The following is a 13,056-nucleotide window of genomic DNA, read 5'->3' as shown; positions in this document are numbered from 1 at the left end:
GGACTGGTGAGCTGCAATACTAAGCCTACTTTCACACTGGGGAGTTGGCAGTAAAGCGCCGTTATTTTTAGTGGCACTTTACCATAGTTTTTGCTGCGATTTTCAACCGCTAGCCCTTAAACCCCACTAACGGCTGAAAAAGGGTTAAAAGCACCCACACTTCAGCGGAGCAGCCCATTGATTTCAATGGACAGGGGGCGCTATAGGAGCGGTGTATACACAGCAGGACTTTTTTTAGCGTCCTGCCAGCACACCACTCCAGTGTGAAAGCACTCAGGGCTTTCACATTGAAGTGAGGGGAGAGGCTCTTTACAGGCGCTACTTTTAGCGCTATAGCGCCTGTAAAGCGCCTCAGTATGAAAGCAGCCTAACCATTTTTTCTTGAGTTTTGATACATTTTAAATATATGCTTTTGACTGTAAATTCTTTTGAAAGAGTTTGTAGTACTGAGACTTCTCAGTATGTTGCAGCTGGTCCTTTGCACTGCAGATAAACAATACAGCTGGGGCCAGAATTACCTATCCTGTGATTTGTACAATAAAGGAATAGTACAATAAAAGAGCATCCCCCCGATCGATCCTGACAGTACTGACGCAAGCAGTAAAGCCAGACTGGCTGCTAGTGCTACCCCTTCTTCTCCACCTCTAGATTTCTTTCATTGCTCTCTCATCCTTCTGCCTGCTGGTGATATTCTATAGCATGTGTTCCTTTTGCTTTACGCTGGTCATACACTAGTATGTTTTCATACAAACCTTTGTACAACAATTCTTAGTATATTCGGTGACTTGATGAATGTCATTCAACAGTACTTCAAAATGTCATTTGCTTTTAACATTCATTTATGAAATGTGTGGAATTTCCCAAAGAAAATCACATCCTTTTATTTCCAAATTTATTGCATCAGATGGATGGCCTAATACACCGCTTCATTACCCTGCTCGCTGAAACGAATGATTTGAAGGATAGTCGAATGTCCGAAGCCAATTTGGCTTGTCGCAAGCTTGCTGTAGCACATCCCATCCTTCTACTCAGGTACACACTTTACTGGATAGAATTTAGTTACTGTGGAGTGGACCAGGCAAGAATGGCACTGGATAGTCTGTGGGCAGTGAAATTCAGTGAAAGCCTGCTGCTAAATTATACCTACTACCTAAATTATTACTGTATTTATTGGCGTATAATACTTTTCCACCATGAAAATCGGGTGCAAATAGCATGTGTGTGTTATACGCCAATACTTCAATTTTAGCTGCCTTGGAGGGGACGGGGGGGGGGGGGGGGGGGGAGTGGGAAGAGCGCCGTCATATTACATACAGTTAGAATCTCCTGTTTACTTGGCAGCCTCTGTAATAAAACTCCGGTCTCCTGGGCCACCATTGGACCACTGTTCTGTCTATCATAGGAGATTATCACTGTATGTAATCTGACGGCGCTCGTCCCACCCCCCTCCCTGTCCACTCTAGGCTGCAGATGGACATCGATCAGGCTGAACTGATGGCAGTGGTGAGGATGCTGCATTGATGGCACTTGTGAGGCTGCAGATGGGAACTATACATACAGTTGTGTTCATAAGTTTACATACCCTGGCAGAATTCACAATCTCTTGGCCATTTTTGGAAAATTAAAATCTTTTTTTTTTATTTATTTTTTACACGAATTTGTCTATTTATAAGATATTTCTAACACATAGCATGTATATAGCAAAAATTACACCCCAAAACACATTCTGCTGCTCCTCCTGAGTATTGCGATACCACATGTGTGAGACTTTTACACAGCCTGGCCATATACAGAGGTCCAACATGGAAGTGGTACCTTCTAGGAGCATAAATGACACATCTCATTTTGTTCCTACCTATCACACTTTTATAGGTCCTGGAGCACCAGGACAATGGAATTACCCACAAATTGACCCCATTTTGGAAAGCAAACACCCCAATGTGTATTCTATGAGGCATGGGCTGCAAATACGTACTCTGGTACTCTGACGGGCTGGTGACAGGTACTCTGGTACTCTGACGGGCTGGTGACAGGTACTCGGTTACTCTGACGGGCTGGTGACAGGTACTCGGTTACTCTGACGTGCTGGTGACAGGTACTCGGTTACTCTGACGGGCTGGTGACAGGTACTCGGTTACTCTGACGGGCTGGTGACAGGTACTCGGGTACTCAGATGGGCTGGGACAGGTACTCAGGGACTCGGGTACTCAGATGGGCTGTGATGGGTGATGACAGGTACTTTGATGGGTGGTGACAGGTCCTCTTTATTGGGGGGGGTAATCAGTGTGTGATTGGTGTACACTAGGCGGTAACGAGATGTTACCGCAATCTCTTCCTCGCACACGATCAGTGTGTGAGGAGGAGAACCTGGTAACATCTCGTTACCGCGGTTTGTTTTCATTCTGTGACTGGCTGTGATTGGACACAGCCGGTTACGTGGTAAAGAGCCAATTTCATTGGCTCTTTACTGCGATCGGGGTTGGGCTGTGTCAGGGTGACAAGCCGCATCCCCGATCGCCGCTCTGCACAGTACATGTGGCCGGCTGTGATTGGACACGGCCGGTCACATGTATGGGTGGGGGTGGATGGGGCTGGCAGCCACACAGATCGGGGATGGGCTGTATCCGAGGGACACACCTCATCCACGATCGCCGCGCTGCGGGCCCCCCGGGGGCCCGCAGGAGCTGCGAAATACAGAGGCCGTCATATGACGTCCACCCAGGATGGGAGATCCCATCTGTGGCCGTCATATGACTATGGCCGGGTGTGTGCGCGCGCCCAGTGTTGTACATCCTCTGAAGCAGTTTGCAGGGTATTGATGGTTGAATTTAGCTAATCGTGCTGGAACTAAATGCCATCTAGTAAGGACTTTGTAATTAGTCTCAAGGGCTACAATATTAGAAGTAGCTGATTTGGTTGCTTGCTAGATTTGAGCCCAATCTTGTTTATCTAAATGGAGGTGGAGAGAATTCTCCCATGTTTTCTGTGTAGGATGGAGGGGAGGAAGTTGTATATGAAATTAATTGGGCATATAAATCTGAAATCAGTCCTCTTCTGTGTGGGTCTGATATACAGCTTTGTTCAAAAATAGAAAATTTATGAGGTGTAGTGGCTGTTGGTTTGTATGGGGTCAGAAAATTATTAATTTTAAGCTATCTGAAGGTTTCTGTTTGTGGTATATTATGTCGCTCACATAAATTTGAGAAAGGTATTATATTTGAGGATTGAAAGAATTAGTGGATTCGTAGCAGACCTGCTTTAGTCCATGCTGAAACAGATTTTGGGGAGGACCAGGCCGGATAGAAGGAAGGATTATGAAGGAAAGAGAGTACAGGGTTTTGTTTAGATTGGAAACCAAATCGAGTTTTTAACCTCTCCCATATGGAGAGACTGTTTAGCGTAGGGATTAGTGATAGATTTCCATTGAGTGGGGGTAAGGCAGAGGAGATTAGCAGTGGAAAGAGGATCACAGGGATAGTTGTGTTAACATCGGGGGATAGTTAGACATATAAAGATCACTTGGATTAGCTGTGATATTACTACCTAAATAGGAGTCATTGACCAGGTAAATGGGAGAGAGCTATGTAGTTGTAATTGAAGTTCAGGCGATAATGATACATTTAGTGCCTTGGATTTTTGTGCATTAACTTTGAGGCCAGATAGGTGTCCAAATTCGGCCAGGATTTTAACCACTTAAGGACCGTCTCATGTAAATATACGTCCTTTTTTTGAAAAGGGATATCTCTGTAACGGCAGCAGCTGCTGCCACAACCGAGGTATCCCTCTTTACAGGAGGCGGCCCTGTGTACGATAACGGTGGTCTCCGCGGCGGGTTCGCCGCGAGATCACTGTTATCGGCGGCGGGAGAGGTGCCACCCCCCTTCCGCCGCTTACCGGAGTCGTCGGTATCGGCGGAGGCGTTCGGGTCCTGTCGATGGCCGGGTATGGAGATGAGTGAGGCTAAGATGGCCCCCACTCGTCTCTATACCATAGGAGGGCGGAAGCGACGTCAAAACGTGACTTCCGCCCATACCTTTTAAAGGTATATTTTTTCCATGTCATTTTTTAAAATTACTTTTTTTTTTTATTGCATTTAAGCCCAAATATGAGATCTGATGACTTTTTGACCCCAGATCTCATATTTAAGAGGACCTGTCATGCTTTTTTTTTCTATTACAAGGGATGTTTACATTCCTTGTAATAGGAATAAAAGTGATCCATTAATAATAATTTTTTTTTAAAGTGTAAAAATAAATAAAATCAAGTAAAATAAAATTTAAACCCATCCCCCCCCAATTCCGACAAGCTCGCGCACATAAGCGAACGCATACGTGAGTAGCGCCGCATATGAAAGTGGCGGGCAAACCACACATGTGAGGTATCGCCGCGATCGGTAGAGCGAGAGCAATAATTCTAGCTCTAGAACTCCTCTGTAATGCAAAACGTGCAACCTGTAGAATTTTTTTAAATGTCACATATGGAGATTTTTGAGGGTAAAAGTTTGACGCCATTCCACGAGCGGGCGCAATTTTGAAGCGTGACATGTTGGGTATCAATTTACTCGGCGTAACATTATCTTTCACAATATAAAATTGGGCTAATTTTACTGTTGTCTTATTTTTTTATTCAAAAAAGTGATTTTTTTCCAAAAAAAGTGTGCTTGTAAGATCGCTGCGCAAATACGGTGTGAAAAAAAGTATTGCAATGACCGCCATTTTATTCTCTAGGGTGTTAGGAAAAAAAACAAATATAATGTTTGGGGGTTCTAAGTAATTTTCTAGCAAAAAAACTGTTCTAAACATGTAAACGCCAAATCTGAAAAAGAGGCCTGGTCCTTAAGTGGTTAAGAAGAATCGGTGCTGATAAAAGGGGATTAGTGAGGTAAATTAGGGCATTGTCTGCGAATAGACATATTTTATGATTGCTTCCAAGTTCCAAAACTCTGATATCAGTATTAGATCAGATACTTTGGGCTAGGGGTTCTATTAAAGCGAAAATGAGTGGGGATAAGGGACATCCCTGACGTGTTCATCTTTCAATAGTAAAAAAGTCTGAGCGGAATCCAGAATGAGATATAAAGGCCTTTGGATCTTGATATAGGGCAGAAATGCATCTTATGCCGCGTACACACGTAGCGGACTATCCGACGGACTTAGTCTGGCGGACTTCCCGCCAGACTGTCCGTCAGACTTTCCGAACGGGCTACTTGCCCACACACGGCACTTTTTCAGCGGACTAATACGGTGTACTAAGTCCGCCGTACTATCCGCCCTACTTTTGAAATGAACGGACTCGCCCACACACGCGGAGGAAAGTCCGCTCATTTTGAGCGCGTCTCCAGGTAGGTGGGGCCCGCGAAGGAGACGTCGCTGGCCCCGCCACCTGGTATGGACTTAAAGGGATACCCCAACGCCGAAAAAAATCGGCGTGGGGGTCCCCCCCAGGTCCACATCAGACCCTTGTCCCAGCACGCTACCCGGCCGGCCAGGAAAGGGGGGCCGAGCGAGCGGTCCCCCCTCCTGAGCCGTACCAGGCCGCGTGCCGTCAACATGGGGGGTGCCTTGGGGAAGGGGGGCCGCACGGCCCCCCCACCCCAAACCACCTTGTCCCCATGTTGATGAGGACAAGGGCCTCTTCCCGACAACCCTGGCCGTTGGTTGTCGGGGTCTGCGGGCAGGGGGCTTATTGGAATCCGGGAGCCCCCTTTAATAAGGGGGCCCCCGGATACCGGCCCCCCACCCTATGTGAATGAGTATGGGGTACAATGTACCCCTACCCATTCACCTGTAAAATAAAGTACAAAAAAAAACACAACACACAAGATAAAATAGTTTATTGCACAGCTCCGGGGGTCTTCCGTCTTCGGGGGTCTTCTCGCCGGACTCCTCCACTATCTTCTTCTAGCTCTTTTACTAGCGGAGGAGCCCGGCTTTCTTCCTCGCCGCCGGCCTTTTCTTCCGACTTCGGGGGTCTTGTCCCCCTCTTCGGTGCTTCTACCGGGCCACCGCGCCTTCTTATAGCTCTTTTACAGGCGGTGGCCCAGTTTTCTGTCGTTGTCGCCGCCGCCTTCCGTTCTTCTTCTCCTCCTTCTCCTGGAGATGTTGACTCGACGCTCTCTCCGGCCGCAATGCTAGGGAAGCGCTGCACGGTGACTTATATAGGGACAAGGGGCGGGGTCATCGGTTGATGTCACATGGGTTGATGCCACATGGCGACAGTCCCAGCATCCTCCGGGACTGTGACATCGTAAGGGGGCGGGGTCACCAAGTGACATCAACCCATGTGACATCAACCGATGACCCCGCCCCTTGTCCCTATATAAGTCGCTGTGCAGCGCGTCCCTGGCATTGCGGCCGGAGAGGGCGTCGAGGCAACATCTCCAGGAGAAGAAGAATGGAAGGCGGCGGCGACGACGACAGAAGACTGGGCCACCGCCTGTAAAAGAGCTATAAGAAGGCGCGGTGGCCCGGTAGAAGAACCGAAGAGGGGGACAAGACCCCCGAAGTCGGAAGAAGAGGCCGGCGGCGAGGAAGAAAGCCGGGCTCCTCCGCTAGTAAAAAAGCTAGAAGAAGATAGCGGAGGAGTCCGGCGAGAAGACCCCCGAAGACGGAAGACCCCCGGAGCTGTGCAATAAACTATTTTATCTTGTGTGTTGTGTTTTTTTTTGTACTTTATTTTACAGGTGAATAGGTAGGGGTACATTGTACCCCATACTCATTCACATAGGGTGGGGGGCCGGTATCCGGGGGCCCCCTTATTAAAGGGGGCTCCCGGATTCCGATAAGCCCCCCGCCCGCAGACCCCGACAACCAACGGCCAGGGTTGTCAGGATGAGGCCCTTGTCCTCATCAACATGGGGACAAGGTGCTTTGGGGTGGGGGGGCCGCGTGGCCCCCCTTCCCCAAGGCACCCCCCATGTTGAGGGCACGCGGCCTGGTACGGCTCAGGAGGGAGGGGGCGCTCGCTCGGCCCCCCTTTCCTGGCCGGCCGGGTAGCGTGCTCGGACAAGGGTCTGATGTGTACCTGGGGGTTCCCCTTTAAGTCCATACCAGGTGACGGGGCCAGCGACGTATCCTTCGCGGGCCCCGCCTACCTGGAGACCCGCTCGAATGAGCGGACTTTTCTCCGGGCGGGAAAAGTCCGTTCATTTCAAAAGTACGGCGGACTGGCACACACACGGCCGGATTGTCCGCCGAAATGCGAGCCCGGCGGGAAGATTGGAGTGCAAAACTACTTTCTAAGTCCGCCGTACTTTCGGATCAAAAAAGTATGCCGGAGGCTACACATGGGGGGATTGTCCGAGGGACTTGAGTTTGCCGGACTTTTCCACCCGATTGTTTGATTGTGTGTACGCGGCATTAGAAAGTGTGTACCAAATCCCCATTTATGGAGAATTGAATTTAAATAGGGCCAGGACAAGGAATCGAATGCCTTTTTAATATCTAGTGAAAGGAAGCAAGTTGGGCTGTTTCAAGTATGGGCTATGTGGGCTAATATTGCAGCTCGACGTATGTTATATACTACTTGTCTGGAAGGAATAAATCCAGTTTGGTCTTGTTGTATTAATGTGCGTATAATATTATATATATAATATATAATTAAGTATTGATATTGGTCTATAATTGGACCAAGAAGTATCGTCTGCATTTGGTTTTGGTATCATAGATATTGAGGCCATGAGGGATTCTGGACGGAAGGCGTGACCAATAAGGGAATTGAAGGCATCAACCCTAAGCGGTGACAATAAATTAGCAAGTCTTTTATAAGTGGCTGAAAAACCATCAATACCTGGGCGTTTGCGTAGTTTTAATGATTTTATTGCGGTTTGTATTTCTAGTTCGGTAATAGGTTTATCTAGAGATTCTTGTTGAGAATTAGAAAATTAAAGTAAGTTAATTGAGGATAGGAGGTTTTTTTTTTTTTATAAGATCTTTTTTATTGAGTTTTTCATAAGCATACAGACTGCCCCATGCGGGCCAAACATTACCCACGCAGGGGCACATTCCTGCTGCGGCAACATGCCACAGCAAGGCACATCCTATAACAAACAACAATCTACCTCTGAGGCAGCAACACAACTTAACCATACCTATCTAAACCCCAATATGGGGAGAGGGTAGCTCAGGAGATTCTGTGCACAAAGGTAAAATTACAGGATAATATGACATAAGAGTATTTGGGTCAGTCTATCCGCATACTAACATCCCATTGTTAATCTAGGAATTGTCTACTGCAGCAGTTGCCGTAGTGTCATCGTCTAACCAGCAGGATCACACCTTCTCAAATTTGTGCGGGCAACCCCTGCCTGAGTAGGTGGCTTTATAAAGGGGCAAAGTCTGTGGGGTGTGTAGTGAGCTCTGTGTATAATTTTGTATTGGACCAGTTTGTCTCTGGCTGAGATCAGAGGGGAGAATGGAAAATCCCAAATCTCCCTCCAGTCGTCCTCATCCAGTCCCGGTATGTCCTCCACCCATTTCCTGCGGAGGGAGGACAGCTCGGGGAGAGCAGCAACCAGCAGAGGCCCATATATCTGAGGCATGGGTTTCTCCAAGCCTTTCACCCTAAGGCTGCATTCACGCCTGAGCGTAGCTTTTCAAGCGTTTTTTGCTGAGTTTTTTACCGCGATTTGCGGTGTTTTTTACAGCGTTTTGTCGCAAATTTGTGCAGGGCAAAAGGTCACCAATGTTAAAAGAAGAAAAACGCCCAAATCAGCCCGATTCGCGCGACAAAAAAGGGTCCGGAACTTGTTTGAGCTTCAGGCGTAGGGCTTCAGGCGACTTGGAGTGGAGATGTGAACCATCTCCATTGAGAATTATGGATTTTTTCCCCTCCAGCGTTTTGTAGCTTCAGGCGTCAAGCTACAAAACGCTCAGGTGTGAATGGGGTCTCAGGGTGGATTCAAGCTCAGAATATTCCAGGACAACTGGTTGACCCAAAAACTGACATCTATAAGCATGCGCGATTTGGAGATATCTGAAATGGGCCTGTGCCAGTATATTAAATTTGGTACGCATCACAGGAAAGGGAGTGAGTTCCCCGTCGGTGACAACATGCTCAAGAGTCAGTACTTTGTATTTAGCCCAGGCCTGTGGATCCAGGATGGTACTGAACTGTGAAAGGTTAGGGTTCAGCCACAGGGGGGTGTGAGGAGACCAGGAGTTTGGTAGGGGTGCCCTCAGTGCCTCCACCCTCCACGCCCTCATGGTGGTGCTCATAGAGGGGGTGAGGCAGTGAGGTGTTTTTGGCCCCCTGAATATCAACCCCTTCAAGGCCTCCAGAGACCCCACTATAGCCGTCTCCAGCACCGTTGCAGAGTTGGTCAGATCGGGCTGCAAGAGGATAGGGGGTTATTTAGTCTAGTTTGATCAAAGTCATGGGAATCCTTATAAAGTTCAGTTAGTCTCTTTTGGAATTCATGCAGAATTTTAATTGGGTTACTAGTATAGTTATCTTTTGTCAATTTCAATCTTGTTGGTTTCAGACTGTAAGTTTTCCTTCGTAATACAAGGGCTAGAAAAGTATCAGGTTTATTAGCCTAAATATAGAAAGTGTGTTTAGATTTTCGGAGAATCTTTTCCGCTGATTCCGTCAGAAGTAGATCAAGTTCTAAACGCGTTTTGTCATATTGTAACTTTGTTGACGGGGATGGATCAGATTGGAATTTCTCCGTAGCATCATAGAATGTGTTTTCTAACTTCTTGTGAAGCTGTCTCTTTTGTTTATGGAAGTGAGATGCTTTACCTATACAAACACCTCTGTTACACGATTTAACAACTTCGTGCCTGCGCTATAGCCAAAAGATGGCTACAGCGCAGACGCCAACTGCCGGGAGGACATCCCTGGACATCTTCCTTTTTACTTACCCTCTGCGCGCCGCCACGGGCGTGTATCGGGAAGTTCTGTGTTGGCCATGTCCCTTGGACAAAAAAAGGCGGTTTTGGAGGGAAGAATATTCTTCCCTGAGGTATTCCAATTCATCAGCATGGTTAGATATTGTGGTATCACGTTCATCAGTTCTCTGTTCTAGAATGGAGGTGCGCCGTCCTACCTCACAAATTTCTCTAGTTCATTTTTCTGCAATAGTGTCTGATGTATTCTGAAGGAATATATGTAGGACCCTCTGAAATTGGCTATTTAGTTTAGAATTAGGTGAAGCCTGTTGTAGGAAATAAGAAATAATCACTGTATCTTATTCTGACTCTGTGTGGAAGCAGGAGACTGCAGCAGTTTCTGTGAGTGAGTTTGTGAGGAGAGCGGTACTGCCATTTTTCAAAAATGGATTTAGTCAGAGAATCTTGTGCTTTCCCTGCCTTCAGTTTAGCTTTTCTTCTGCTCTACATCATCTCAAAAGATGCCCAGGGGTATTAGAAAGGTACCTGTAACAAATTTAGGTAGGTTTTCAGTCAAACCTGGGTTATCGGCCATTCGTGTCTCGGGAACGGAGCGCTCAGGCAGACATGCCAGGCAAAAAAATTGCTTAATGTGTGCCTTAATGTTTTTAAAAAGCTGTGTAAATTAGCAAAGTGCAGGGGGAGGAGTTCTTCTCTGAATGAAAGTGTAACAGTGGTGTACTCAAAATGATAAAAAAAGTTTTTAAATAAAAAAAAAAAAAAACCGAAGAAATACAAATCAATGGAAATAATTTATAGAACTCGGGAGTACGAGGCATACATTTACGTCTGGGGGGGGCCTTTTCCTTTTTTTTTTTTTTTTTTTTTTTTACTTCGCCATTTGGGAAATACATCAAACATCTTTGTGCATATGCCCTAAATGGTCATAATAGCTGCAGTTTGAATGAAAGCACAGCTGCATGTCATAGACGTGGAAGGGGGACAGTGCTCCTGCAGCATTTAAGGAATATTAAGGAAGGCCCCAGAATGAGCAGAAACTGGCAGGATTAAAAGGCATTTAATAAACACTTACAACAAGAGAGCTCTTTACAAGTGCTTAGCTTGATGTTTATGGCCTCGTTCACACAGGCATACCTATCCATACATCTGTCCGAAGGGTTGTCTACACCCACATGGAACCACAGGTGTTCCATGCAGACAGCTTACTCAAGTAATAAAAAGGCTGCAGGGATCTCCAAGCCCATCCTGGAGTGTACATCCTTGCTTCAGATCTGCATGAATGTGTTTGGAGATCTGTGCGGCTGGCTGCACGGATTTGCAAGTAACACCTGTGCATCCCATGCAGGGCGAAGAGGACTCTTCGTACGAGTGTATGGATAGGTATGCCTATGTGAATGAGACCTAAAATTGACCATATTATTAGTTAGCACTGATTATGCTGAATTCAGTACTGCTTAGTGGAGATTGTCTAATCTGACAGTTCTTAGGCCGGGTTCACACCGCTGCGATGCGGGAACGCCGCGAATCCGCGGCGTTTTCCCGCATCGCATTACTCCCGCCGGCAGTTCACACTGCCCTATGCGGACGGCTGGGAGTGTCAATGATATGTTAATGACACTCCCAGATCCGTCCGCATATCGCAGTGCGATCTGCCGACTCGCACAGGAATCGGATCGCATGGTGTGAACCCCCATGCGATCCGATTCTGTTGCGGACCAAAAAAAGGGTCCCGTGCGAGTTTGCTGCGGGACCGATGCGAATTCAGCCATACTATCTGTATGGCTGAACTCGCATCGCTACGGAGATCGGATGTGATTTGCGGTGCGAATCACATCCGGATCTCCCCCCGCAGCAGTGTGAACCCAGCCTTAGTGAAGCTCAGAAGATATTAATTTACAGCACAACTAAAGGCAAAACTTTTATTTTTCTTTTGAACAGAATGAGAGTGTTTTAACCCCTGTCATTTTTATTTAACATCTGATTTCCATTGGGGATTTTTTTTGCTTCCTGTCCTTTAACCACTTAAGCCCCGGACCAACTGTCAGCGTAAGGACCAGAGGCCTTTAAAATTTCGCACTGCACTGCTTTAACTGGTAATTGCGCGGTCATGCAATGTTGTACCCAAACAAAATTTGCGTCCTTTTCTTCCCACAAATAGAGCTTTCTTTTGATGGTAATTGATTTGCCTCTGCGATTTTTATTTTTTGCGATATAAATGGGAAAAGACCGAAAATTTCGAGAAAAAAATATATTTTCTACTTTTTGTTATAAGAAAAATCGAATAAACTCAATTTTAGTCATACATTTAGGCCAAAATGTATTCAGCCACATGTCTTTAGTAAAAAAAAATGTCAATAAGCGTATATTTATTGGTTTGTGCAAAAGTTATAGCGTCTACAAACTAGAGTACATTTTCTGGAATTTACACAGCTTTTAATTTATGACTGCCTTTCTCATTTTCTTGCTAAAATGGCAGGGCATGTTGAGCCCATTGAATATTTTTATTTTTTTTTTGTCCCAAGGGATTTAATAATGACAAAAAAATAAAAATAAATAAAATGTTTACAAAAATTTTTCACTAAATGATATATTGCTCACACATGCCATTGGTATATGTGGAATTGCACCCCAAAATATATTCTGCTACTTCTCCTGAGTACGGGGATACCACATGTGTGGGACTTTTTGGGAGCCTAGCCGCGTATGGGACCCCGAAAAGCAATCACCACCTTCAGGATTTCTAAGGGTGAAAATTTTTGATTTCACTCCTCACTACCTATCACAGTTTCGAAGGCCATAAAATGCCAAAATAACACAAACCCCCGCCCCCAATGACCCCATTTTGGAAAGTAGACACCCCAAGCTTTTTGCTGAGAGGCATGTTGAGTCCATGGAATATTTTTTATTTTTTTTGTCCCAAGGGATTTAATAATGACAAAAAATTTAAATTATTATAATTTTTTTTTTTTTACAAAAAGTTGTCACTAAATGATATATTGCTCACACATGCCATGGTTATATGTGGAACTTCACCCCAAAATACATTTTTCTGCTTATCCTGAGTACAGGGATACCACATGTGTGGGACTTTTTGGGAGCCTAGCTGCGTACGGGGCCCTGAAAACCAATCACCACCTTCAGGATTTCTAAGGGCGCAAATTTTTGATTTCACTCAGCCTACAGTTTTGAAGGCCATAAAATGCCA

The 13,056-nt window shown here is 46.0% G+C and overlaps 1 protein-coding gene across 2 annotated transcripts in view; it reads left to right on the top strand.

Annotated features, from left to right (window-relative positions):
- Positions 1-13,056, top strand: part of INTS1 (integrator complex subunit 1) — a 226,165-nt gene that overhangs the window by 157,573 nt on the left and 55,536 nt on the right. For both annotated transcript variants that reach the window (XM_077449122.1, XM_077449121.1), the window contains one exon: positions 905-1,032. In XM_077449122.1, coding sequence (XP_077305248.1) covers positions 905-1,032 — 128 coding nt within the window. The remainder of the gene's footprint in view (positions 1-904; positions 1,033-13,056) is intronic.

The sequence above is a fragment of the Lithobates pipiens genome, unplaced genomic scaffold (assembly GCF_037356315.1).
Source record: "Lithobates pipiens isolate NorthernLeopardFrog02 unplaced genomic scaffold, aLitPip1_a1.2 Scaffold_22, whole genome shotgun sequence".
Classification (NCBI taxonomy): domain Eukaryota; kingdom Metazoa; phylum Chordata; class Amphibia; order Anura; family Ranidae; genus Lithobates; species Lithobates pipiens.
Note: the sequence above shows the minus strand (reverse complement) of the source record. Positions and strands in the feature narration are given on the sequence as shown.